This window comes from Bos taurus, chromosome 5 (genome assembly GCF_002263795.3).
Source record: "Bos taurus isolate L1 Dominette 01449 registration number 42190680 breed Hereford chromosome 5, ARS-UCD2.0, whole genome shotgun sequence".
Lineage (NCBI taxonomy): Eukaryota > Metazoa > Chordata > Mammalia > Artiodactyla > Bovidae > Bos > Bos taurus.
This window is the reverse complement of record NC_037332.1, coordinates 88,092,918-88,120,822: the sequence shown is the minus strand read 5'-3', so window position 1 is coordinate 88,120,822 and position 27,905 is coordinate 88,092,918. Positions and strand designations below refer to the sequence as shown.

The following is a 27,905-nucleotide window of genomic DNA, read 5'->3' as shown; positions in this document are numbered from 1 at the left end:
CTCATTCACTAACCTTATTTATTCAGGAAAGGGAAGTGTTGAAGTAGATTTCTGTGAATGTTTAATTTTGAAAAAAAAATTATGCAAAAATGCTTTTTGCATAAAGTCCAAAAGAAAACATTTTATTCATAACAAATATGTCTATAGAGAAGACTGATCAAAATCTAATGGTTACTGAATTGTGATAAACTTGCCACAAAAGACTCCAAAAGTTACTAAAAATGATTAACAATACATTGAGATACAGAATCAAAGTGTTTGGCTGAATTAACTAACTCAATCCATGGCTTTCCATTTATAGCTGAGAGTCATATACAGTACACAGTTTTGATTTTCCATTTAGCCTTGAATTAGATAATACGGCCAAGGTGTAAACGATGTACCATAGATATTCAAAACTTGTCTTTTGTCATTTAGGTAATAATTCTAAAATAAGTTCACTGAAATTTCATTACAATGTCCTCTAGGCTAAAGCTACAGAATAATATTCATTACAGAAGAAAATTATGGAGATTGTGCTAATGCTAGAAATGCTTCTGGGAGAAAGCCTACATATTCAAAATACTGTAAAAAATCATAAATAATTCAAGGAAACATACTATTCAAAACTGAAAAGTAAGACATTTTGTAATTTGACTTTATTAAAGATAAAGAAAATACTGGAATGTCAAGCCAGTGTGAATTTAAAGCTAAAGAATATTTTTTCATTCTTCATCCTCACTAATATACCAGACTATCATTTAATATAATCTATTAAGAGTTCTGTCCTTAATAAAATGATGTCTGTCATTGTATGACACTGGAGAATATTTTTACATAGACACTGGGGAATGTTGAAATAAAAAATGTTTGTCTAGAGGTCACGATGGTCTAAATAGGCAGAAAATAATTTCCTCTCAGACATTTGTTATTTTGGTTAACCCCACACCTCTTTTGCTGTACATTAATGCAGCTTATAGAACACCCACAGTAATATTCTATCTATAAATAAAAGTAATTTCCTTGTCTTATGAATATCCTGAAAGCAGACATATAATTCAGCCATGCAAAAATTGTATACTTCCTTTTATTAGTAATTATCTATCCCCAAATAGGCTAATAATTGTCTCTCACACATGACACTTTTTCATAAGGTGTCTGTTTTTCACTGCAAGAAATATCTGCTTTCCACACTGGTGAAAAATATTTATGTATTCCCCAAGCACTGCCTTGCATAAAATGGAAATTGGTTTCATTTCCCATTTATATTAAGAGTAATCTCCAAAGTGTTTTGCTAGTTCACTATGCTTCATTTTCTCTGTGAATAGTTCATCAAATACTCGCTTCTGCTTTGAAGTGAAGTAGTTTATCCAATCACCCACTGCCCCTGAAAAAAATCAGAAAGAAATCAGACAAGAACCAATTTAAATGTATAGTATGTACAAAAGGAAGCTGTCAGATTTATAAGAAAATGTGAATAATTTTATCTCTTGCTGCTAAGATGGTGGGGAACTATTGTTCACTTGCTTATCTGTTGTTTCTAATTTCTTCAGTAATTGCATATTAATTTGTATAGCTTGAAAAGTTATTTCTTGGAAAGGAAAATAAAAATATATAAATACCCTAGGTTTTACTATAGCAGGCAAAGAAGGATTTCACCTAAATTTAATACAACCAGAAAGCAAAGTGGACACAATGTTGCTTCATTTATTTTTCTACCTCCTCTGCAGTCCTAACAGGGCTGATAACATACTATAGGGGTGGTTCACTGGTCTCATTTTAGGAAATTTTCTTTTACAAAATTGGTTACAGAGAGTTAAAAACACAAATACCAAGTTACTTGTATGACACCCTTACTTTCAATATAAGGTGTCCTGAAATCGAAATAAGACATACAGGTCACATGGTCTTTCGGCCTCTCCTGATTGTTGGAGTCACCCTTAAAGCCTTGGCCACTGCATCAACCCCATAAGACTGCCCTTCTCACCTCCATCACACACACTATACCAAACCTCAATCCTTGACCTGGTGAATCACGGTCCTTTGTCACTTTGGCCCCAGGCTTCATCCCTGGGGTCTAGTCTAGGTGCACTGGAGCTCAAAATACATCATTGTATCCCTTCATTACAGACTGTCTTGGGCTTCCCAGGTGGTGCTATTGGTAAAGAACCTGCCTGCCAATGCAGGTGAGATAAGAGACATGGGTTTGATCCCTGGGTTGGGAAGATCCCCTGGAGGAAGGCATGGCAACCTACTCCAGTATTCTTGCCTGGAGAATCCCATGGATGGAGGAGCCTGGCAGGCTACAGTCCATAAGGCCGCACAGAGTCAAACACAACTGAAGCGACTTAGCATGCATGTACATTGACTGTCTTATATTATTCTCTATAATCTTTTCTCTCCAACTAGTTTATACACTCTGTCAAGTTAGGGACAGTAATGCATTGTTAGTACTGAGTCAGGTGCTGACCACATGGTGGGTGTTCAAAACCCATGGCTTGACTGAATGTCAGACAATGTCACCTACATCAAAGAAACAGGTAACAACCTAAGAAATTTTGGGTGTTTTGATTCCTGGTTCAGAAGATTGAGTTTATTTGGCAAAACCAATACAATATTGTAAAGTTTAAAAATAAAATAAAATTTAAAAAAAAGGAAAAGAAAAATAAAATAATGCAAAAAAAAAAAAAGTAAAGTGGAACTCTTCTGTTTGAAGGAGAAGAAAAAGGAAAGAGAGTCATATCAGAGATAGGAGATCCCAGAGTCAGGAAATGGTATTGCTTCTGAAATACATCATCAGTTGGGGCACAAAGTCAACTTCATGAGATCAAGGTGCCTGGCCCTTAGGAGAGCAGTGTTAATGCTATCAATTTACGTAATATTCTTTCATCCTTCTTGGCTCTCCTTTCTGGCTTCTTATATTAATTCACCTGAACCATTATTGTCTTTCTTTTTACATTTGACCTGACTTCTGTGTGCTTGGTTTCTGATTTATTCTTTTACTCTTTCTTCTACTTTTTTAAATAAAAAATATTTAAAGAATAATATATAGGTTTCAGAAAATACATACCTATAAGCAAAAGAAGATAAAAATCAAGAAAATACACCCAACTCACATGGCTGATAAATTGGTTAGCATGCATTCTTCTAGATGCTTTTCTTTGCAAACATACATAAGCGTATAAACTGCATTTAAAATCATACAATTATAACCTACTTTCCTCATTCTACTTTGACCATCTTCCAGTATTACTATTTGTACACCTACAATGAAAGTTATCCTGAGTAGAATAATACCATATGGGTTCCAATCTTGACTCTGCCAACTACTAGTGGTGTGATATTGGATAAGTTATTCAGATGCCTGGTGTCTCAATAAAATCACATGAACAGCATCCTAAAATCTGTTGCCAAGTTTTAGATAAATCAAATAACGTTCCTGGAATAGAATAAGTGCTCAGTAAACAGTGGCTATTCTTCATCTAGCATTTCTAGTTTTGGTGACTCCATCATAAACATGAATGTAACTTAATAGATTTAAATTATATATTAAGTGCCATTTAAGTGCATCCAAGGTTTTCATTGTTATAAGCAATATTGCAACATGCATCCTGTCCATGTATATTTCTATCCTCCTGTGATATTCCCCCTAAGTTTTAGTTTGTATGGGCCTTTGGACTTCTGACACTTATATGAACTATGCTGTACCCTTCCTTATCACCTTATCGCTGTGGCCACCATAGTAATTTTCTAGAATATCAGCTCCATTTCTGACTTCAAAGACAACTGCAGACACAAATTCCCCTCTGAAAAGTAAGGAATGGCTCTGTTCACCATGGAGTCTGAATCAATAACTTCAGTCATTTGGTTGAAATGATTATTTTTAAAGGATGGATTCCCTACTCACTCCCGCTCCATCCAGCCATTCAAGAAATGAAGTGAGTGGTCTCTATTGACCCATCCTTGTGTATAATTCCTCATATAATCCTAATTTACTAATTGGCTCTGAGGAGGACTAGTCTCAGAGAGGCTGTGTCCACTGTTACCTATTTTATATATATATATATAAATAAGGAAACGACTTTTAGGGAGAATTTAAAGGTGTTAGAATTACTGTTGCTAGTTAGAGGTATGTTGATATGGTTTCACCTGCTGATATTTGCTAGGGTCACTAGTTGGCAAGTCAGAGATTAACTCATTGGAGTAAAATTTCTCAAGGTTGCAGGATAAACCATGTCTTATGATTAGCAATATTTATACTGAGTATTGCTAATCAGATCTCAAAGGGCAAAGATAAAAGACGTCAACAGAAGTACTGGACTAAGGATCAGAACTTCCTCATTTTTCAGCATTCTCTACCATGGACCCTCCGAGTGCCTTCCTGTTTCTCTCTACTCTTTTCTTCATGCATCCCTTTCTATGTCTGTCTTCCCTTTATCATCTCTTCCTCTCCTTCTAACCCTTCTCCCCACCCTGCTTTGATATCTTTCCAATACTGTCCTCCATTCTTCCGCTTCTTAAGAGTGGTCTTTCGCTTCTGCTCCTCTTGTTTAATCTCTTATCTCTTTAACCTCCACCTCAATGTCGTTTTCATCTCCACTGCTATAGAAACTGCATTCTCAGAATTCACAAATGCTAAACAAACTGTCATGTTTGACCCTGGTTTTTCTTCCTACTAATTCTGGCAGATCTCTTTTCTTGGCTTGTCTTGGGCTGTTGATGTCAGGGTTCTTAGGATTTCCCACATCTACCCTTTCTTCACTAGTTCCTCCCACTCACCATGAACAATTTTACCTAATTCCACAGTCTGGTGATGGCTCCTAAACTGACTTCTCAGCTGAGCAGCACCCATCAGTGGCTCACTGCCACTATCCAAATTGTGACCCTCGATGTTTCTTACCTGCACTATTACAACAACCTCTTAATTGCACTTTCTGCTTCTGCTTTCACTCTATTCTAATCAATTTCAACTCTGGTTCTATTAATTTTCTAGCAAACAGGTCTGACTATGTCAGGTCCATTCTTAAAACAGCAAACAGACCTCACGGTGTCCATCAGAGATTTTACTCTCTGGCCATAATATTTCTCTCTCTCATTCTGCTTTATGTATCATCTATCACTTTAGAGTCCTTTGGACAGCAAGGAGGTCAAACCAGTCAATCTTAAAGGAAATCTACCCTGAACTTTCATTGGAAGGACTGATGCTGAAGCTGAAGCTCCAATACTTTTGCCACCTGATGCAAAGAGCCAACTCATTGGAAAAGACCCTGTTGCTGGGAAAGATTGAGGCAGGAGGAGAGGGGATGACAGAGGAAGAGATGGTTGGATGGCATCACTGACTCAATGGACATAAGTTGAGCAAACTCTGGGAGCAGATGGACAAGGGAGTCTGGGTACACGGGATCACAAAGAGTGAGACACCACTGAGCAACTGAACAACCACCACCACTTTAGCACATGGCACGACCTGATCCTTCTAGGAGATACCATCCAATTCCATCGTGGTTCTGAGGTTTTCTTCTTGCTGTTGGCTCTTGATGGAATGTATTTCCTCCTGGCATTTTCCTAGTAAAATCTTGCATATGCTATCAGTTTCAGATCTGATCTCTTCACCTATTTTGCTAGGCAAACACGCTCTCCTTTATCCATATAGATTCACATTTGCTCATATTTTACTAGTATAGTTGTCATTACCTTATATTACTATCTAGATTATGATCTACTGAATGACAGGTCTGTATTTTATTCAATTTTTGAAACCTATTCAATTAATAAACCTGATAGTTTATTAATAAATATTAGGTAAAAATTTTAGAAAATAGTTTATTAATAAATATTTGGTAAACATTCAAAAATAGTTTATTAGCAAATATTGGTAAATAAATATTCCTTTCTCCTAGCCCTCATTCTTGAAACTCTAAGGAAATTTTTAAATGAATGACCCAAGAGGACAAAAGTAACCTGTAAAGTTAAAACAATATCTGGTCTATCAACACATGAGTTGGCCAACATCCTGGAATGTGAAGTCAAGTGGGCCTTAGAAAGCATCACTACGAACAAAGCTAGTGGAGGTGATAGAATTCCAGTTGAACTATTTCAAATCCTAAAAGATGATGCTGTGAAAGTGCTGCACTCCATATGCCAGCAAATTTGGAAAACTCAGCAGTGTCCACAGGACTGGAAAATGTCAGTTTTCATTCCAATCCCAAAGAAAGGCAATGCCAAAGAATGCTCAAAGTACCACACAATTGTATTCATCTCACACACTAATAAAGTAATGCTCAAAATTCTCCAAGCCAGGCTTCAGCAATACGTGAACTGTGAACTTCCAGATGTTCAAGCTGGTTTTAGAAAAGGCAGAGGAACCAGAGATCAAATTGCCAACGTCCACTGGATCATGGAAAAAGCAAGAGAGTTCCAGAAGAACATCTATTTCTGTTTTAATGACTATGCCAAAGCCTTTGACTGTGTGGATCACAATGAACTGTGGAAAATTCTGAAAGAGATGGGAATACCAGACCACCTGACCTGCCTCTTGAGGAATCCGTATGCAGGTCAGGAAGCAACAGTTAGAACTGGACATGGAACAACAGACTGGTTCCAAATAGGAAAAGGAGTACACACACCAAGGCTATATATTGTCACCCTGCTTATTTAACTTATATGCAGAGTACATCATGAGAAATGCTGGGCTGGAAGAAGCACAAGCTGGAATCAAGATTTCCGGGAGAAATATCAATAACCTCCGATATGCAGATGACACCACCCTTATGGCAGAAAGTGAGGAGGAACTAAAAAGCCTCTTGATGACAGTTAAAGAGGAGAGTGAGAAAGTTGGCTTAAAGCTCAACATTCAGAAAACTAAGATCATGGCACGTGGTCCCATCACTTCATGGGAAATGGATGGGGAAACAGTGGAAACAGTGTCAGACTTTATTTTTTTGGCTCCCAAATCACTCCAGATGGTGATTGCAACCATGAAATTAAAAGACGCTTACTCCTTGGAAGGAAAGTTATGACCAACCTAGACAGCCTATTAAAAAGCAGAGACATTACTTTGCCAACAAAGGTCTGTCTAGTCAAGGATATGGTTTTTCCAGTGGTCATGTATGGATGTGAGAGTTGGACTGTGAAGAAGGCTGAGCACCGAAGAATTGATGCTTTTGAACTGTGGTGTTGGAGAAGACTCTTGAGAGTCCCTTGGACTGCAAGGAGATCCAACCTGTCCATTCTAAAGGAGATCAGTCCTGGGTGTTCATTGGAAGGACTGATGCTAAAGCTGAAACTCCAATAGTTTGGCCACCTCATGCGAAGAGTTGACTCATTGGAAAAGACTCTGATGGTCGAGGGATTGAGGGTAGGAGGAGAAGGGGACGACAGAGGATGAGATGGTTGGATGGCATCACCGACTCGATGGACAAGAGTTTGAGTGAACTCCGGGAGTTGGTGATGGACAGGGAGCCCTGGCGTGCTGCAGTTCATGGGGTCACAAAGAGTCGGACACGGCTGAGGGATTGAACTGAACTAAACTGAACTGAACTGATAGGCTTGGTGGTAAAAAAATTTGCCTGCAGTTCAGGAGACCCAGTTTCAATCTCTGGGTCAGGATAATCCCCTGGAGAAGGAAATGGCAACCCACTCAGTAGTCGTGCCAGGGAAATCCCATGGACAGAGGAGCCTGGTGGGCTACAGTTCATGGGGTTGCAAAGAGTCAGATACGACTTTAGTGACTAAGCAACATACGCAGTTGAGGCAAAGAACAAATAAATGTGTGTGTTTTAGTAAGAAATCTGAGTACATATATGCAAAGAATTTTGTTTTTGTAAGTTATGAAAAATATGAAAAATGTTAAAACATTTTCCTCCCAGATCTGGATTAAAATACACAAGGATTTCAAAATAATTCTATATCCAGGTGTACCCAAACCGTTTCTAAGTAAAATGTTAGGAATTCGTGGAGGTTTATTTCCTTCTCTCTGTGTTTCTGGCTTCCCAGGTGGCTCAGTGGTAAAGAATCTACCTACCAATGCAGGATACATAAGAGATGAGGGTTCGACCCCTGGGTCAAGAAGATCCCCTGGAGCAGAAAATGGCAACCCACTCCAGAATTCTTGATGCAAAATTCCATGGAAAAGGAGCGTAGTGGGCTCCAGTCCATGGGGTCAACAAGAATCAGACACGACTGAGCACATGTGCCCTCTGTGCTTCCAGGCAGAGGAATATCCCCAGATAATGATCCCAGTTTTTCTCTCCACCTCTTCCTTACTTCTGCAGGGCAAGTTGATTGATTGGTGAGGTTGGAAAAATGCCCTGGTCACATCCATCAGCTCTTTTTTCTCTCCTAGAGAAATCACGTGTCAGGTACTGCTCTGTACCACACTCTGAGTGTCCTGTGCCAGCAGGGGTCAGGACTACATTGGAGTGGCTATGACTAAGTGAGCATGTTTGTAAAATTCAGGATCCATTATGAGCAGTCACACTAGGCAGACCTGAAGCACATTCTTCAAGTTACTTTATCACTTCCATCTGTTTGACACCTGCATCTATCTCTCAGTTGGTTCCTAACTGGGCCTGGGAATCTCAACATCTGGAAAGAATGTAACTCAAGAATTTTACTTGATAAACCTTTACTGAGGGATAACAAGGCACAATCTGCTGTGCAAGGTATGGGGTGAACAAAGGTGAAACGAGACATTAAAATGTAACTACTTCCAAATATAAATCCAGGCAAAGCATCTCATCTCTGACTTACCTTTCCTAAATACCAGGTTCCTGTTAGAAGTGAGGGCGCAGATGGTGTGATTTGGATCACAGTTTTCTTTGGCTGTGTTATTTTTCATTTCAGTGAATGATGTTTTCCAAACAATCTGATTAATCTCACTGTCGGTCATGTTTAAACCGAGGAAAGTAGCTATTTTCTTTATGTTTTTAGAAGGATCCTGAGCAAACAGCAAATAAATAAATATACACAAAGCATAACTCATCAAAATATCAAATTCATTCTTTGAAATCTGAAAATGGGGTTCATTGATTGATTTCCTGTTTTAATTTTACTTAAATTTTCATTGTTGAAATGGCAGAAAAGGCTTACTTTCTTCATCTCTTCATAGGATATAATTAAAATGTTCTTAACATTTTTGTGTTCTTCCCAGCTTAAAACATGATCAAACCAGGATCCATATACAACTAGAAGAAAAGTAAGTTGTTGTGTTAATATTAAATAACACATTTAATAAAAAGCTTTCATTACACATTATAACTTTGCATCCCTGGGTTCTTCCCACCTCGGTGAAGTAGTCAATATAAGGTACACACATACTAGACTCTGGAGTGAAAGAGTTTCCTTCAGAGAGCTCAGTTTCACCATTTTAACTATTAATAAATACACTACTGTGAAATGAAGCTGGGTGGTCACCTCTTTTAATTAGGCTGTGGTTTTTTTTCTTATTTCTAGTAAATATTTTTTTTCTTTTTTTTAATTTTATTTTATTTTTAAACTTTACATAATTGTATTAGTTTTGCCAAATATCAAAATGAATCTGCCACAGGTATCATCAGAAGTGACAGCAGAACTAGAAAGATACATTTTTTCCCAAGAATTGTGTTCTGATACTTTGGATCTTGGGAGAAATAGGGGAAAAAATGAGAATTTATCATTTTCTTCCTGTAAAGTGACATGTGTTTCATAACGATAAATTCTTAATGCAAAAACTTTACAAACTTCCTCCGAAAATTCTATTCACAGTTCAAGGCTGAAAAATACAGTCTTAGGGATTTGTCTGTAATTGATATGCTCTCTTTATTGTTTTGTTAAATTGACAGCCTTAAAAATCTCTAAGGCTTGAAAGTAAAATATTATCACGCAAAATTACCTCTAAGTGATGATGACTGAAAACAAACAGTGAGCAACTTCTCACCACAGAAAAGTTGACTAGCTTGACAATCTAAAGCATAAAATATAGTCATTTAAAATACTACATATGGGACTTCCCTGGTGGTTCAGTAGTTAGGAATATGCCTTGCAATGCAGGGGGCAGGCGTTTGATCACTGGTTGGGGAACGAAGATTCCACATGCCTCAGAGCAACGAAGCCTGCACACCACTCCTACTGAACCCACACTCCACAAGTAGAGAGTTTGGGTGGGGCAATGTAAGATCCTGCATGATGACACAACAAAGATTCCATGTGCCTCAGCTAAACCTGATGCAGCCAAATAAATTAATAAATATTAAAAATAAGTGACTATGTGCTCAGTCATGTTCGAATCTTTGTAACCCCATGGACTGTAGCCCGCCAGGCTCCTGCTGTCCATGGACTATTTCAGGCAAGAATACTGGAGTGGATTGCTGTTTCTTACTCTAGGGGATCTTCCTGACCCAGGGATAGAACCCACATCTCTTGCGTCTCCTGCATTGGCAAGAAGATTCTTTACTACTAGCGCCACCAAATGAATATTTTAAAACAAATAAGTAGACAAAATACTACATATACATATTTCCATGCCTCTGATGAGATAAAATTCAGTTTTTATGACAAGACAAAAATTTTAACATACACTGCTTTCTCTGTCCATTCGGCTCTCCTCCCTTCCCTTTAGAATATATTGTGCATCTCCATTCAGCTGGCCTCCTTAAGGTGGTAACATTCCTTCTTAAACATATAAAGGGTCACAAATCCTTAGGAAACAATTTTCCCCCTTAATCTTGTAAGGGGTTATGATGGCTCATAACCCACCACTCACTTTGTACCTGTAGATCTGGATCATGTCAACTGTCAATAATACCTAATTTGACACATAATCCTTGGTTTCAAAACTGTGCTTTGACCTCTAAGGGGCAAAACAGTCATCAGAGCTTTCTGAAATAACTATCTCATGAGTGATAATCTTCAGGCTGGCTTGAATGAAAATTTCCACTTCTTAGATTGACTGTTGGTCAACATTTCATCAATATGCATGGTGTAACTGGCAGGACACCAGAAAGTACCTGGAATCTACCTGAACCTGTACTTGGTACCAGTGTGGACACACTGAGCCCCTCTGGCTTCTTGGTACAGCTCAGATGTTCTGGTGCATTCTCCTGCTATCCAGATCTCATTGCTTTTAAGTGATAATGCTAAAAATGTTATTGGAGTTGTTTTTTACTTCACTGAGACTTGGAATCTTAAGGCATACCAGTGCATTTTGGGGGAAGGGACCACAGAGGGCTTTGAGCAGGGAGCTCAAAGGAAAATGTAGGTGGCTGGGTTTTTGTTACATTTGACTTAAATTGAAAAAAATAAAAACAAACAAGGTGGTGATGTATGTTTTAAGCAAACCATTTGCTAGTAAAATGAGAGACAGAATTATTCAGCTCCAAAGAGCAAGGGAACCCCACTACAACCATTAAGTAAATATTACTCTTCCAGGGACACATGACAAAAAGATGGGTCATCTTGTAGATGGTGATTTTAGACTATTGAGGAGAAAACTGAGACACATATGAAAGTTGAATTGACCCACTTTGGAGAGCTAGACTCAGAAGCAGCATGCATCCAATCCATCACACTGTCCTCAGAAAATTGATCAGATCATATATCATAAATAAATTAGGGTGTCAAGCTGATAGCAGGAAATTGTGCCTCCAAGGCCAAATAGGTCCCAAAAGGACACCCACCTGTGGGGATACCAGCTGAATATATGTATGCTTGCAAGTGTTCATTTAATTGTGAATTAAAAGAAAACCTGCCCTGAAATGATCAAGATGGGGCTCTTTTTGTCATTCCAAAACTGAGTTTTGTGGGCACGACTAGGAAAAGCCTGTAGAACATCAGTTTTTACCATGTCAGTCAGTCTTCTGGATCCCTGCCTGCAAGGTTTACTTTCTCTTTTCTAAAAATTAAGTTAGCAGGGGGAAATGTAGAGTTAGGGCTAATTTCTTGGATCCTCTGAATTTTAAAGACTTAGAGAGCTCCTATCGTGTCCTTTGAATTGTAAAGACTTACTTTAAAGTTTGGAAGATCCCCTAGAGGACAGCATGACAATCCACTCCTGTATTCTTGCCTGGATAATCCCATAGTCTAGGATAATCCCCTGGACAGAGGAGCCTGGCAGTACATGGGCTTGCAAAAAGTCAGATATGACTGAAGCAGCTTAGCACAGAGAGCTCCCATCCTAAAATATCGCACCTATTTTAATTGGTATGCAGAAGTCCCCAAAGGATTCACAATTCCAAAATAGCTTCAATTTGAGATTCTTTATAAAGAGTTCTAGCAGAGTCACCTTAAAAGGACTTGTATGATCAATTACACTTATGTAAATAATCAGGCCAAGTTTATTAAAATAGACTTATTTTGCAAATAATTTAGTCTTAATTTGGCTATGTTTGGTAGAAATGAGGGTAATTACTTTAGTAGAGAGAAAAAATATCATGTTTAATGGGCCATTAATTTCTACTGTTGTTGTCATTAGGTTTTTTGTATTTACTACCTAAGATTTACTTCTCAGATGGCTCCTTCTTGCTATATTACCATAAAGATTGTTTCTGAAACTTACTATCACAGTAATCCATTTTAGGATGAAGAACAGATGCCCCATGACCTGTAACTGGGACATTATGCATACTGGAAAAGTCAGGTAAAGGAACATTGATAGTCATAATGGAAGGGACCCAATCAGCCCTCCTCTCCTGAAAGAACTGCAGATCCTATTTCTGACACCTGCAAGCATGCTGGCATTAAAGCATTGATCAGCTTTCCAATGGTATGACCATTTGGCTGTGATACTCTTTCTTTCACTTGGAAGGGAAGATATCATTAATCACATAGAGGCTTTAATGAAATTTACTCAGCAAGCTCTGAATGATAGTAATCAAGCCATTAGCTTGCTCAGTTTGGAAGTTTCCATGATGAGAAAAGTGGCCCTACAGGATTGAATGGTCCTGGATATTCTAACTCCTTCTCAGAGAGAAATGTGCTATAATACTGAATATTGGGTTTTTATAACCTGATGAGTCTTCTAATGTAACTTGTCTTATGACACCTGAAGAATCAATTTTCCCGTATAAAAGATCCTTTTCCTGATCCAAGGAAAATACTAGGAAAATGGTATGGTCTAGGAGGGTTTTGGCTTCAGTCTTTACTAATGACATTGTTACTCCTATTGGCAATTTTGACTACTGTTTGTGTAACTTATAAAGTTATCATCAACTCATATGAAGTTAATAATATCTAAACAACTTGTAATTGTTTTTCATATCTACAGCTCTTTAAAAAGTAATGAACATACACATGGATGCACACGCAAGGCAAAAATTGGCATTCAGTACTATGGACAACTGGGAATTGACTATTACCCTTTGCCATTTATCTTACAAGTACAACCTCCTAAAAGGAAAAACAGAATCAGGCTATTAAGATTTGATATCAAGGGACACAGTGGACTCAGGCTAGGTGAGCAACTACCCTGGCATCAAGGGACCAAATATTTGATCACCTAATGCTTTCTATCAAAAAATTAATGGTCAAGACTCACAGACTCAGAGAATGAACTTATGGTTGTCAAGGGGAAGGGATAGTTAGGGAACTTGAGATGGTCCTGTATACACTGCTATGTTTAAAATGGATAACCAGCAAGGACCTACCATATAATACATGGAACTCTGGTCTATGTTATGTGGCAGCCCGGATATGAGGGGATTTGGGGGAGAATGGATACATGTATATGTATGGCTGAATCCTCTCACGGTTCACTTCAAACTATCATAACATTGATTGGCTATATTACAAAATTTAGCAATACAAAGTTTAAAAGTTCAAAGAAAAGAAAAAGATACATGTTCAGAGAATAGCCATAAAAAAATAATGATCAAAAGCAGGACATTGGTGAAATAAAGCTCATGTTTTATGGTAAGACAAGAAAACTTTAAACATCAAAGTTTGCCTGTTTGGGCTTTCTCTCTCCCATTTAGAGGATATTGTGCCTCTGTATTAACCAGACATCCTTAGGAGACAATGTTCCTTCTTAATCTTGTACGAAATCATAATGATTCAAGACTCACTTTGTACATGTACATCTGGACCATGTAAACTTTCTATTACACATCATTTGACATATGATCCCTTGTCTCAGTATATAACTGTGCTTTGACCTCGAGCAAGTGGAACGAGGAAGTCCTCAGAGCTTTCTGAAAGTCTGTCTCCTCGGTTTTAATCCTTGGGTTGACTTAAGTAAAATTTTCCATTTTTTCATAGGTAGAGTATTGATTAATTTTGTCAACATCTCCTTATCATCCAAAGATTTAATACTAGCTCAGTCTTGGCTTCCCCAGTGGCTCAGTAGGTAAAGAATCTACCTGCAATGCAGGATACACAGGAGATGTGGGTTTGATCCCTGGGTTGGGAAGATTCCCTGGAGGAGGAAATGGCAATCCGTTTCAGTATTCTTCCCTGAAAAATCCCATGGACAGAGGATCCTAGTGGGCTATATAGTCCATGGGGTCACAGAGAGTCAGACATGACTGAATGACTAAGCACGCACAATGCCTCAATCCTAAAAGAGCTATATTACTAACAATTTCCTGAAGATTTGCTGACTGCTAATTCATTTAATCAGAGAAGGCAATGGCACCCCACTCCAGTACTCTTGCCTGGAAAATCCCATGGATGGAGGAGCCTGGTAGGCTGCAGTCCATGGGGTCACTAAGAGTCAGACATGACTGAGTGACTTCACTTTCACTTTTCACTTTCATGCATTGGAGAAGGAAATGGCAACCCACTCCAGTGTTCTTGCCTGGAGAATCCCAGGGATGGGGGAGCCTGGTGGCTGCCATCTACGGGGTCACACAGAGTCAGACACGACTGAAGTGACTTAGCAGCAATTCATTTAATCAACATTTATTAAGCTACTAGTGTCTGCCAGACATTGTGATATACATTTAGAACATTAAATCTCTGATTAAATTGAAGTACAACAAACTCTAAGCTAACTGCAATTTTTCATAGCTTCAGCTCATGAGGAAGCAAAGGGAAAAAAAATACACTATAATCTATTTTTAAAACAAGAATTTCCAAGACTACAGTGGTATCATTAGAGTATCAGCCCAATTTTCTACTCCATGGACCCTGAAGACTGTGTAATAATAATGGTGCTAAGAAGAGCTTCCCTGATAAAATCTTCAGTTATTAGCAATCTCATTGCTATTTCAGTGACTTACATAATACTTTATCTTACATAATACTTTATCTTAGAATTACCCAAATTACCATATCAGTGATAATAGTTTATCTTCTAAGAATGGCCAACCTTTTCCTAGGCACAAAACACATGTAGGAGGAAGATCGATTTTTCTCTCAAACTTAGGAAGTCCCTGGAATCTTAAATTATGCTTACAGATTCAATCTGCCTCACCCCTCTCTCCAGCAGCTACAGAGCAGCCCTGGTGATTAATGTCACCTCCTAGAGTTGCTAGGGCTTCCCAGGTGGTTCAGAGGTAAACAATCTGCCTGCCAATGCAGGAGACATGGATTCAATCCCTGGGTCAGTAAGATCCCATGGAGAAGGAAATGGCAACCCACTCCAGTATTCTTGCCTGGGGAACGCCATGGACAGAGGAGCCTGGCAGGCTTCAGTCCAGGGGGTCACAAAAAGTCAGACACAACTTAGTGACTAAACAACAACAGAGTTGTTGAGGCTATGAAAGCTCCCAATACCGTCAGGAGAGCCTATACTTCTATTACCAAGAAGCTGAGAAGGGACACAGACCCAGCATCATAACCCAGTGATTAGGTGTAATTGACCTTGTCCATTATGGTTTTTCTGTAGGAAGCATATTCCAACATGCCCCAAATAGATTTAAGAATCAACTTTGCATAATGGCCTGATCATAATTTGAGAGCCAGCTATTCTACTATTGACTAATTAATTCATTCTCTACCTTGTTCCAAAAGGATGTAAGCCAGCCAAAAGAATCTAAAGAAATTGGCTGCCTGTGGCATTGTTACTAGTATAGGAAATTACAGTTTTAGTTTATATTTTAATCAGAATCTTCATTGTCTAGGTCATTAGTAGACCTCTGGCTTTAAAGAAAATACAGTTTCCAAAACACATTTGAAATCTTCCTTAATGGGAAATGTTTTTCTGCACATTCTTCAAGTAATATAGAATTATTCTCTCTTTTCCTGGCCTTAATATATGCCAGGATGGCCCTTCTGCTACCCAAAATTACTCTTCTAAAATGCTCCCGAATAGAAGTTGCTCTTTCTCAACCAATCCAAGTGTCTTCGGGTCTGGAGAATGAGCCAAAAACCTCACTGCTTCCTACCAACTTCTAGAACTTCTCTCTCCTAAAGAATCCAAGATCCTTTGGAACTCATGGTTTTTAATATACTACTCTTTCCATCCTTGTCTCAGTCAGAAATCAACCTTCCAGTCTCTCTCCTACAGTTACTGAAGATTCTGATTTTAGAGCAAAACCTTAATGGGTAGCTTTTACAATCCCATACTCTGACCTTTTTTTTCCCCCTTCATTTTCTTGCTTTTATTTATCCCCTCAGCAATCGATTTGCCAATACCTCCAACTTTTTTGCCCCCTTACTGTTTATTTCAATCATCAAAAAACACCCAGTGTTTAAATGAAGCAATTCCTCTTCTTTTCTTGTCTCTTTGCTGTTGAGTTCTGCTGGAAAATTTACACAACTCTGTTTATACCAGTGCAAATTCATTTTTCCAGCCTTAAAGGCCCCAAGTTTGCCCAGCAAAACTATTTGTTCTGCATTAACACATTCTCTTATTCTTCACCTCAGCTATTTCAAACCTCCCACATTTCCTGCAAACCTTGTACCCCACTCTTATATCTTGTTATAATGAGGCTCCTGGTTACTAGTTTCTAGAAAGCACTCTGATGACAGATAACTGTGGAAAATGAAACTTGCCTAGATGAAGTAGCATAGGAAATATAAAGTTCTAATATAAAACTGGAGAAGGGGAAACTGTAGGGGAAAAAAGTAAAGTACTAATATTGCATTGAGATATTAATCTGTCGGGATATTGCCAGAACACAATGTATAGTTATTATGTAATTTGAAAACCTAAAGTGTATTTATAAACTGAAAGAGAAAATTTAATGATTAGACAAATGTGTAGTTATGTATATCTCCACTATCCTATCTGCTCATATCATGTGTATTTATATTTATGGTTTGGAGTTGGGTCCAGGGTATTTTGATGCCTCAGCTATAAATTAATCTTTCTAGGTAAATATCTACTTGTAACATTTCCACCCTAATGTGAAACTATGTGAATCTTCGTGTGTTTAAATGTCTACGTCTAATAGAATAAGTGAATAGATGTCTACAACAAACTTTAGCTTCTAAATAATTCTACAAAGTAGATAATTTTAAAAATCCTATTCTATGTTAGGAGTCTGAACCTCAGAACAGCTAAGCTAGTTGTGCAAAGTTACATATGGAATAAAATATAGTCAGGATTGATCCCAGTTCTACTGTCTCCATAGCTTGTTTTTTCTACTACATCATGTCATTTGCAAGAGAAATAACCCTCTCCTCAAAAAGTGACTGAAGAACATCCCTGAATCACAGTCACATACATATAACCACTGCAGAATGATAGTGATGTCGCCAAATGAGCACTCATGTAATGGTGACAGACGTGGTGAACCGCAGTCTATAAAGTTGGAGATGAACATAGCTTTCTTTTCTTAAAGAAATGCAGACTCAAGATCTGTTTTTCAAAAATAATTTGCGTATTTAAACTCTGCTTATTCCAAAAATGGAATTGAGGCAGAATGAGGCATGCTAACCATCTTCAAATATTTAGAGGGCTATCAGGTGGAAGATGAATTAATGATCAGAGGGATAGTTTTTGTTTTTTTCTTTCTTTTTTTCCAGATGAGTTACGACACAGTGGTCAGAGCAAAGAGTTCTGGATTTGACGCTTGACTTAAGTATCAGCTCTCCTCCTTATTATTTATGGATGTATGGGAAAGGTATTTGGCCTACCAAAGTCTTCATTCTCCTTACCTGTAAAGTGAGGGTAACACTCACTTTTCATGTTTTCTAGTGAGGACGAAATGAGATTGTGTTTGCAGAGTACCTAACCAAGTGTCTGTGTCACACGATATGTGCACAATCTGTATCACATGGGAAGATTTTTAAAAACATCTTAGCAATACCAATATTGAAGGTGTTGCTTTGGAGTACTAGTAAGGGGTATGAACTTGTCAAGGTTAAGAAATTCAAACTTAGCCTCTACAGTTTTGGGGGGTGTTGTAAATGGGGGTGTTGTAAAGGTGCTTCAAACATCAGGTGGGTGTTTAAACCAGGTGACCTTTACTATACCTGTCATTTCTGAAATTTGTGCCAATAGATAGGGAACAAAATATAAAGAGGAGTTGAAACAGTGTGAGCATAGATGTTCTTCCATAGCAATTATCACAAAACAAAATATTAAACCTTGTTGCTGGTGAGTTTTCTATGTCCTCATGTTAAGGTTACTGTTGCTGTGGCCTCTCTTAAATTAACAAGCAAAAGCTTGACAATTTGCAAGTAAAATAGTGAAATCAGTAATTAAGCCAAGTGAGAGATAAGATCCTCAGGGAATATACCATTTCTAAATTGTGTCTCTTCTGGATTCTTCATCTTCTTACTATATTATTTTTGTTTAATCAAAGCCCTGGGAATTTAAAAGAGTGTTTTTTTTAAGTGCTCCAGACACCACTGAGTCAGGGAAAAAAGAATAAATCCAAGGGTCAGGCATGGTGGCAGGCCCAGTATGTGCTGTGCAGCTCAACAAGTAATGTATCACTGAGGTGTTTTCAGAATAAATTACTTTCTTCCAAGTGTCAAGACGTCAAATTCTTTCACATGTGTTATATCTGGGGGGTTGGGAGTATGTGTGGGTACTGTGTGACATGATTTATTTTCCATGCAGGTATATATAAGGCATGTTTCAAGTTACCTGTCTAGGTTTCAGCTGTAAATCACTGTACTTCAATCAGTGAATAATTACTTCAGGGAACAGACTGAGGGTATATGAAAATAATGTTTGATCAGAATTAATTTCTGTTTCTGAAGACATGAAAACCAGCTAATAAGTTATCGCTAATATGTTCCACCCCTTGGTGATAAGAAAAACTATGAAGAAACAAAGTGAGAAAGAATTTGCATAGAAGAAGCAAAAGAATAATCTATTAAAAAATATTTCTGAAAGTAGGCTGCTAGGGTTCACTTGAACTTTTGGAAAATGTTTTCATCTTGAGTGAAGATATTCCCTGTGTATTATGAATAAAAATCACTGTTATACTTACCATCTCCTTTTAGGAACAGCTCAAAAAATTCATGCCAGGTTTCAATGCTAGGGAGATTAGGGTTATCCTTGTAGTAGTGGAAGAATGAAACAGCTATATCTTTTGGATTCCTAATGATGTAGATAATCTGTTAAAAAAAATCAACTTATTTTTGTATGGAAGTAGCCCCAAGACAAAACATTTCCTAAGAGAAAGTAGCAGCCACACTTACCTGTGCAAGTCACAACTTTTTGGTAGCTTCAGCTGATTATTAAATACAGACTTAGATACCTGAGTGTCTCAAAACTGAAGGTGCATAAAAATCATCAGGGGATCTTGTTAAAATGCAGATTCTCACTCAGAAGTTCCAGGATGAGGCCTGCATTGTGCATTTGTAGCAAGCTCCCAGGAGATGTTGATGCTGCTTGCCCACTGACCAGACTTTTTGAATTTATGTGCTAAAATTTGGTCCTATCTTTTCAGGGGTAGACTTGAGAAAGTCCTCCTCAGATGAAGGACAAGATTAATATTGTAATGTCGATGTATGACAAAATATGATTTACGTACAAGAAGATTTCTTACAAATTATCCATATTTATAGAAAGAATAATGTTCTGGAATTTCTTTTTCTACAATTTAATCAGCTAAAGAGTAAGGAGTCTGAGATACCTTGCCAATTTATACAAATACTGCAACTGCAATTTAATTTGATTCAATAAATATTTATTTAATACCTATTGTATGTCTGGGCTCAGCTGGTGAAGGATCCGCCTACAATGCGGGAGACTTGGGTTTGATTCCTGGGTTGGGAAGATCCCCTGGAGAAGGGAACGGCTACCCACTCCAGTATTCTGGCCTGGAGAATTCCATAGACTGTATAGTCCATAGTGTCACAAAGAGTTGGACATGACTGAGCAACTTTCACTACTGTATGTCAACTAGTGTGCAAAAACGTTCCAGAGCCAAGGAATAGAATAATGAGCAAGACAGAAATGATTCCCACCCTCTCAAAACTTGCAGTCAAGTGATGTGTGTGTGTGTATGTGTGTGTGGTGCACACACTAGGTCATGTCTGACTCTTTGTGACCCCATGGACTGTAGCCCGCCAGGCTCTTCTGTCCACAGAATTTTCCAAGCAAGAATACTGGGAGTGGGTTGCCATTTCCTCCTCTAGGGGATCTTCCTGACCCAGTCAAGTGAGGGAAACAGATAATTAAATCCACTTTTGACAGTGCAGTGTTATGAGGTTTACAATAGTGAAATACAGAGAACGATAGGAGCATATAAAAACCTCTGGAAGCCAATGTGAGAAGCCTGGCGGTAACAGGACTGTCCCAGTCAAGGTCACCATTGCATGAGTACCAGATATTCTAACTTGCTTTTTAATTGAATATCAGGAAGGACATATTTGACTTAGATAAGGAAGTGTTTACTGAGTCATTTTTTATACATAACTATCTTTCCCTACTGTGTTCATAGTCCAGATATTGTGACCCTCATTAACAGCACCTGCTCCTCTTTACTTGAAAGATACACAAAGACCACGACACGCAGGAATGAAGAGCCACCTTTACCCCCACAGTTATCTTCTCTTTGTCCCAAGAGATAATCATGGAAGAACACAACAACTCGGGCTTCCTCTAACTGCACAGGCTTCCTGGGCAGATTCATAGAACCTCAAGGCCCAGACACCACAGTTTAAAAATCCACCACTTTAGCAAGAAGGAATAAATGGCAGAATTTTAAGCCTTAGACATCCAGTTGGAGACTTTATGTTTTGATAAACAGAATAATTTTTTAGGGACTTTGAAGAACTCTTCCTTAAAGTTACAAGTCAGTATGATCTAGTGGGAGGGACAGTGCAACCCATTAACACATATTTTACCAAAAAAGGTTAAAAGAAGGTGTTCATGTACAATGAAGAATGTTAAATAGATAGTGCGGTGCGTATACAAATACGAAATCACTATGTCATACATTTGAAACTAACATACTGTTATATGTCAATTACACTCAATAAACACACACACACATTATGAATGTCTCCTAAGAAATTATAAAAATTATTAGGGGGAGGTGAAGAAATATGAACTGAAGGTAGAATAGTACTCTGGAGAAAAAATTAAATATTAACTGAATATTTTTAAAATTAAATTTCCTTAAAAATTAAAAATTTATTTAAAAAATTAAATATTAACTAAATATCATGTGACACAGTGGTAAAAAACTTGCCTGCCAATGCAGGAGACACAAGAGATGCAGGTTCAATCCTTGGTCCGACAAGATCTGTGGAGAAGGAAATGGCAACCCACTCCGGTATTTTTGCCTGGAGAATTCCATGGACAGATGAGCCCTGGTGGGCTACAATCCATGGGGTTGCAAAGAGTCAGATACAACTGAGCACATACACAGCGTGAAATGGGCTGAAAATACAAATTTCATGTAAGAAAGTTTGGAAACATTCAAAAGGAGAGTCAAATGTTAGGAAGAAAATATAGGAGGCCAAGTAGGGTTGAGAGCTGATAGAGAACAATGGGAGGAGGAACTTAGTATCTGTCCAGCACTACAGGGGTAGTTAAGGCTTGCCCATCCTCCAAGCTCTTGGGGCTCAGTCAACAGCAACAGAAGACAGGTCATTGCTTGGTATTCCAGGGACAACCAGACAGTCTCAGTCCCCATTAAAGGGTGGCAAAGAAAGGATCATACCTTCAGGCTGTAGTGTTACTGTGGTGGTTTTAAATACACTCAGCTATAATCCTGGAGAAGGGCATGGCAACCCACTCCAATATTCTTGCCTGGAGAATCCCATGGACAGAGGAGCTTGGCAGGCCACTGTCCATGGGGTGCAAACAGTCAGACACGTCTTAAGCGACTGAGCATGCACACACACACACACACACCCCTTTTCTGAGTTTTGGCTTCTTTGCTTACAAAGGAAAAATAGCTACTCTTGTCATTGTTGTAACGTTTATAAAGCACAACTTAATCTCTGGTGACATTTGTTATCAATGCTATTGCATGGAAAAGAAATGCAAAAAAGCAAAATGGCTGTCTGAGGAGGCCTTACAAATAGCTGTGAAAAGAAGAGAAGCAAAAAGCAAAGGAGAAAAGGAAAGATATATCCATTTGAATGCAGAGTTCCAAAGAATAGCAAGGAGAGATAAGAAAGCCTTCCTCAGAGATCAATGCAAAGAAATAGAGGAAAACAACAGAATGGGAAAGACTAGAGATCTCTTCAAGAAAATTAGAGATACCAAGGGAACATTTCATGCAAAGATGGGCTCGATAAAGGACAGAAATGGTATGGACTTAACAGAAGCATAAGATATTAAGAAAAGGTGGCAAGAATACAGAGAAGAACTGCACAAAAAAAAGATCTTCACAACTCAGATAATCACGATGGTGTGATCACTGACCTAGAGCCAGACATCCTGGAATGTGAAGTCAAATGGGCCTTAGGAAGCATCACTATGAACAAAGCTAGTGGAGGTGATGGAATTCCAGATGAACTATTTCAAATCCTGAAAGATGATGCTGTGAAAGTGCTGCACTCAATATACCAGCAAATTTGGAAAATTCAGCAGTGGCCACAGGCCTGGCAAAGGCCAGCTTTCATTCCAATTCCAAAGAAAGGCAATGCCAAAGAATGCTCAAACTACCACACAATTGCACTCATCTCACATGCTAGTAAAGTAATGCTCAAAATTCTCCAAGCCAGGCTTCAGCAGTATGTGAACCGTGAACTTCCAGATGTTCAAGCTGGTTTTAGAAAAGGCAGAGGAACCAGAGATCAAATTGCCAACATCTGCTGGATCATGGAAAAAGCAAGAGAGTTCCAGAAAAACATCTATTTCTGCTTTATGGACTATGCCAAAGCCTTTGACTGTGTGGATCATAATAAACTGTGGCAGATTCTTCAAGAGATGGGAATACCAGACCACCTGACCTGCCTCTTAAAAAATCTATATTCAGGTCAGGAAGCAACAGTTAGAACTTGACATGGAAGAACAGCCTGGTTCCAAATAGAAAAAGGAGTACGTCAAGGCTGTATATTGTCACCCTGCTCATTTAACTTCTATGCAGAGTACATCATGAGAAACACTGGGCTGAAAGAAGCACAAGCTGGAATCAAGATTGCCGGGAGAAATATCAATAACCTCAGAAATGCGGATAACACCACCCTTATGGCAGAAAGTGAAGAGGAACTAAAGAGCCTCTTGATGAAAGTGAAAGAGGAGAGTGAAAAAGTTGGCTTAAAGCTCAACATTCAGAAAATGAAGATCATGGCATGTGGTCCCATCACTTCATGGGAAATAGATGGGGAAACAGTGGAAACAGTGTCAGACTTTATTTTTTTTGGGGCTCTAAAATCACTGCAGATGGTGACTGCAGCCATGAAATTAAAAGCTCTTATTTCTTGGAAAGAAAGTTATGACCAACCTAGATAGCATATTGAAAAGCAGAGATATTACTTTGCCAACAAAGGTCCATCTAGTCAAGGCTATGGTTTTTCCAGTGGTCATGTATGGATGTGAGAGTTGGACTGTGAAGAAAGGTGAGCGCCGAAGAATTGATGCTTTTGAACTGGGATGTTGGAGAAGACTCTTGAGAGTTCCTTGGACTGCAAGGAGATCCAACCAGTCCATCCTAAAGGAGATCAGTCCTGGGTGTTCATTGGAAGGACTGATGCTGAAGCTGAAACTCCAGTACTTTGGCCACCTCATGTGAAGAGTTGACTCATTGGAAAAGACCCTGATGCTGGGAGGGATTGGGGGCAGGAGGAGAAGGGGACGACAGAGGATGAGATGGCTGGATGGCATCACCGACTCGATGGACATGAGTTTGAGTGAACTCCGGGAGTTGGTGATGGACAGGGAGGCCTGGTGTGCTGTGATTCATGGGGTCGCAAAGAGTCCGACACCACTGAGCGATTGAACTGAATTGAACTGAAGGGTTGTTAAGTGTACCAGACTCCTTTTCTATCCAAATCTCTCTCTCTTAGGTAGTCTATTTGAAATGAAAATGTTGAGTTGAGTCAAATTGTAATCAGCTTAGTATACTTTCACATTTTCTGATAGATTTGCTTGGGATAAGCACAAACTCCATGGCATTTACCTCTCCTCGTGTTACTTTTACTTGAACTGAAGAGTAGATGGTATACATGGAGACATTGTAGTCATAGCGTTGTAATCTTTGGAAGACCTGCTTTGATGTATGCACACTTGGCAGGTTTATTTATTTTTAAGAACATGACTGACATGGTTTAAAAGGCATCATTACTGGGATATTGTTTACACTGGACACATGTGTCTTGCCTTTGCTTTACCAATTTTATCCTCTTTTTTCCTTATCCTGCATTCTCCATGAAAACAAATTTTAATAAGAAGTACATAAAAATAGAGAGAAAACTTTTAAAATTAGAAGTAACTTTTAAAATCATAATGTGAGGACTTTAAAAATGGCTTGAAATAACTATTCTTCAGTGTTTTACATTACATTTTACTTTTTATTCTTTCCCATATAATCTTTTGCAAAAATGAGAAATAAAATAATTAAAATAATATTGTTAAAGCAGTTTTTCTCTCTCTGGACATCAATATTTAAAGAAAATGACTCAAACTAGATTCAGAATAGAATAAGACATCATCTAGCATAATTACAGTTGACATACTAATGTCATACTGAGATTTTTATGAGCCAGATACTGTGGTAATACCTATATACTCATTTTCTTGTTTAATGTTCATCACACTACGTGAGATGCATACTATTATCCTTGCATTAAGTGAGGACACCCAAACTCAGAGAACATCAGCAGTTTTCAAAGGTCACACAGCTTGAAAGTAACACAGCAAGAATCCAAGTTCAGTTTTGTGTACCCCTGAGCCTCTGTCCTTAACCATTGAACTTACCTTGCATTGTTTCTGTTTAACATTCATTGGTAGCATGCTGTAGCTCAAATGTGTTGGAATAACTCTCCTCTCACAGTACGTTTTTAGTTCTTCGAATTTAGAAATGTCTCCCAATTCAATAGGAGGTGTTAGGGTAATTCTAGCATTGGGAATGTTCTCAATGACTTTTGCAATCCAGTGAGTGCCTTCATAAGAAAATAAAATGAAATGCATTTTTAATCAAATGATACTCAAAATGAATACAGAAAATGAACATGAGGTTATAAAAGCAATGACTACATTAGTTTTATTATAAATAGTTATCACCTCGACACACAGATAAACCTGTTGGAGCATTCGAGATGTTAGTTCCCTTTACAGGAAGAATCACATTTTAAAGATCGTGAAGAGTGATGAAAACTGTATATGCTGTTTCCTCGGCCTGAAATACTCTTCCACGTTACCACTCACTTCTAGCATCTTCTCCAATTCACAAACACACAGATCTTTTCATTCATGATTCCTGCTGGTGCTGCAAGCTCATGCATCTTGCTCTTCTAAAAACTGCCTTCTGAGTCCCCAGTTCCCTCTTCTAATTGCTCACCCTCTCTGTCTCTCGGAAGCAGCACATCAAAATGAAGTTGTATTCATGTCTATCTCCCCAGCTCCCTGCTGAATACAGACATGGAATCTTGTTTTTGTCTGCATGCAAATACAGAGCAGTTGTGCAAACAAAGCATTTGAACAATGAACAAATGCTATATCCAAACATCAAGGAGATGCAAATTTACTACCATGAAGTCTGGAAGAGATACCACTTTATCTTACCGAAAGCAAATGAGGATATGCTCCAGTGGTGTAGACTATAGAGAACTGGAGCAGAGAAGTAAAAGTTTGGGTGGGGAGGATGTTTTGCTAATTTGAAAGCAATGTTCCAAATTGGTTTAATTGAGGCTTAGTTTCCATTTATCTCATAATTCCAGTTAGATACAAGATGAACAAACTTATAGTTGAATAAATATTTAAACAGTGCTCTAACATTATGTTTTACATTTAAGACTACTTTAGATTATGATGTTAATAGTCTTAAATATGTATAACCGTCATATAAATGTAACTGTATAGTAATGATATTTGCATTATTTTAATTAAATATACTGATTTATTCTGATAAGCAGAGAGAATACACAGTTTTGTGCTGCTGAAGGGGACCTCCTGGCAGCTAATGGAAAATTTATAGGCAACAATAAGTCCAGGGACTTCCCTCGTGGTCCAGTGGTTAAGACTCCAGGCCCCCAATGTAAGGGGCCCAAATTCCATCTGGAGATCTAGCTCCCTCATGCTACAACTCGATCTAGCATCTGGGAACTAGATCCCTCATGCCGCAACTAAAAATATCCCCCATGCAGCAACTAAGATCCAGTGCAGCCAAATACATATTTAAAAAATATGTCTAGTGGAAGCCTTATATATAGTTGTTTGTATATGGTATAAATTAGCCACTTGTTCTTATCAGCCCATAAGAAAACAATTATTTATTTACAGGTCAATCACTAAGTACAAATTGAACAAAAACTATTTATCACTATGCCTGTCTTAAAGTACGAAGAGAAATTTATAATGTTACAGATATTATGCTTATTATATATTAATATCTGTATGTCTTTGTGAATAATAAAGTCAAAACAAAAGTGTAAAGCTGTAATTTCTCCAGTCGAATTTTCTCAAAGCACATTTTCTTGACTTTCTAATATCAAATTTTTTCATGAAAATAAGCATTTAAGATACTTTAATTTCCAGCGGAAAAATTCTGAAAAGTAAATGTTTAAAAAAACTTATTACACGCATTATCATTCTTGTATATCTACATTTTAAAGATACATTGAAATAAACTTTACCAGATTTTGGATAGGAAACCAGGAACACATCATCCTCTCTTGCCTCAAAAGAATCCAGGGAATTTAGAAGTTCTTCTGAAGACATGGTAGAAAAGATGACTCCCTTGAACTTATGAAGAACACTTGACTGGCTCTTGGATGACATCTTTCGTCAAATCAATTGAAAAATATTTACTAAACACTAGCTTTACACAAGGCACGGAGCAAGTGTGGTCCTTGATTTTAATCCCAGCTCGCTGGCAATGTAATCACTGAGCTGCCATCCTAATTAGAGGATCATATATATACCTTTTGCAATTCTTGACAAGAGTAATTTTTAAATGATAACTGAGCCAAAGTCTACTGTGAAAATGCTATTATCTGAATGTTACTGATAACACGTGTTACAAAATATTCCCTCCAACTTGACTCAGACAGTTTACATACACAGCTACCAAGCCACCAGAGTGTAATCATTACATTAAGGGACTAAGGTTCATCAAATCCTTGGGCCTAAGTAAGGAGAGACTTTTAGTGGCTATAATGGATTATATCATTGTGGTAATGTCTGGAAAAATTGAACTTCTTCTGGTTAATATTAGCACACAGTAGAGCCTTTGACTGTGTAGATCACAATAAACTGTGGAAAATTCTGAAAGAGATGGGAATACCAGACCACCTGATCTGCCTCTTGAGAAATTTGTATGCAGGTCAGGAAGCAACAGTTAGAATTGGACATGGAACAACAGACTGGTTCCAAATAGGAAAAGGAGTTCGTCAAGGCTGTATATTGTCACCCTGTTTATTTAACTTATATGCAGAGTACATCATGAAAAATGCTGGACTGGAAGAAACACAAGCTGGAATCAAGACTGCCG

At 38.1% G+C, this 27,905-nt stretch overlaps 1 protein-coding gene across 1 annotated transcript; it reads right to left on the bottom strand.

Moving 5' to 3' along the window:
- Positions 1-626: 626 nt before the first annotated feature.
- On the bottom strand, positions 627-27,275 carry LOC112446736 (sulfotransferase 6B1-like). Its single transcript, XM_024992597.2, has 6 exons — positions 27,049-27,275; positions 25,172-25,356; positions 19,281-19,407; positions 9,070-9,164; positions 8,731-8,917; positions 627-1,366 (listed from the first exon to the last, which is right to left on the bottom strand). Exons 1-6 carry the CDS (start codon positions 27,191-27,193, stop codon positions 1,248-1,250), a joined length of 858 nt encoding a protein of 285 aa, XP_024848365.2. The 5' UTR covers positions 27,194-27,275; the 3' UTR covers positions 627-1,247.
- Positions 27,276-27,905: the final 630 nt, after the last annotated feature.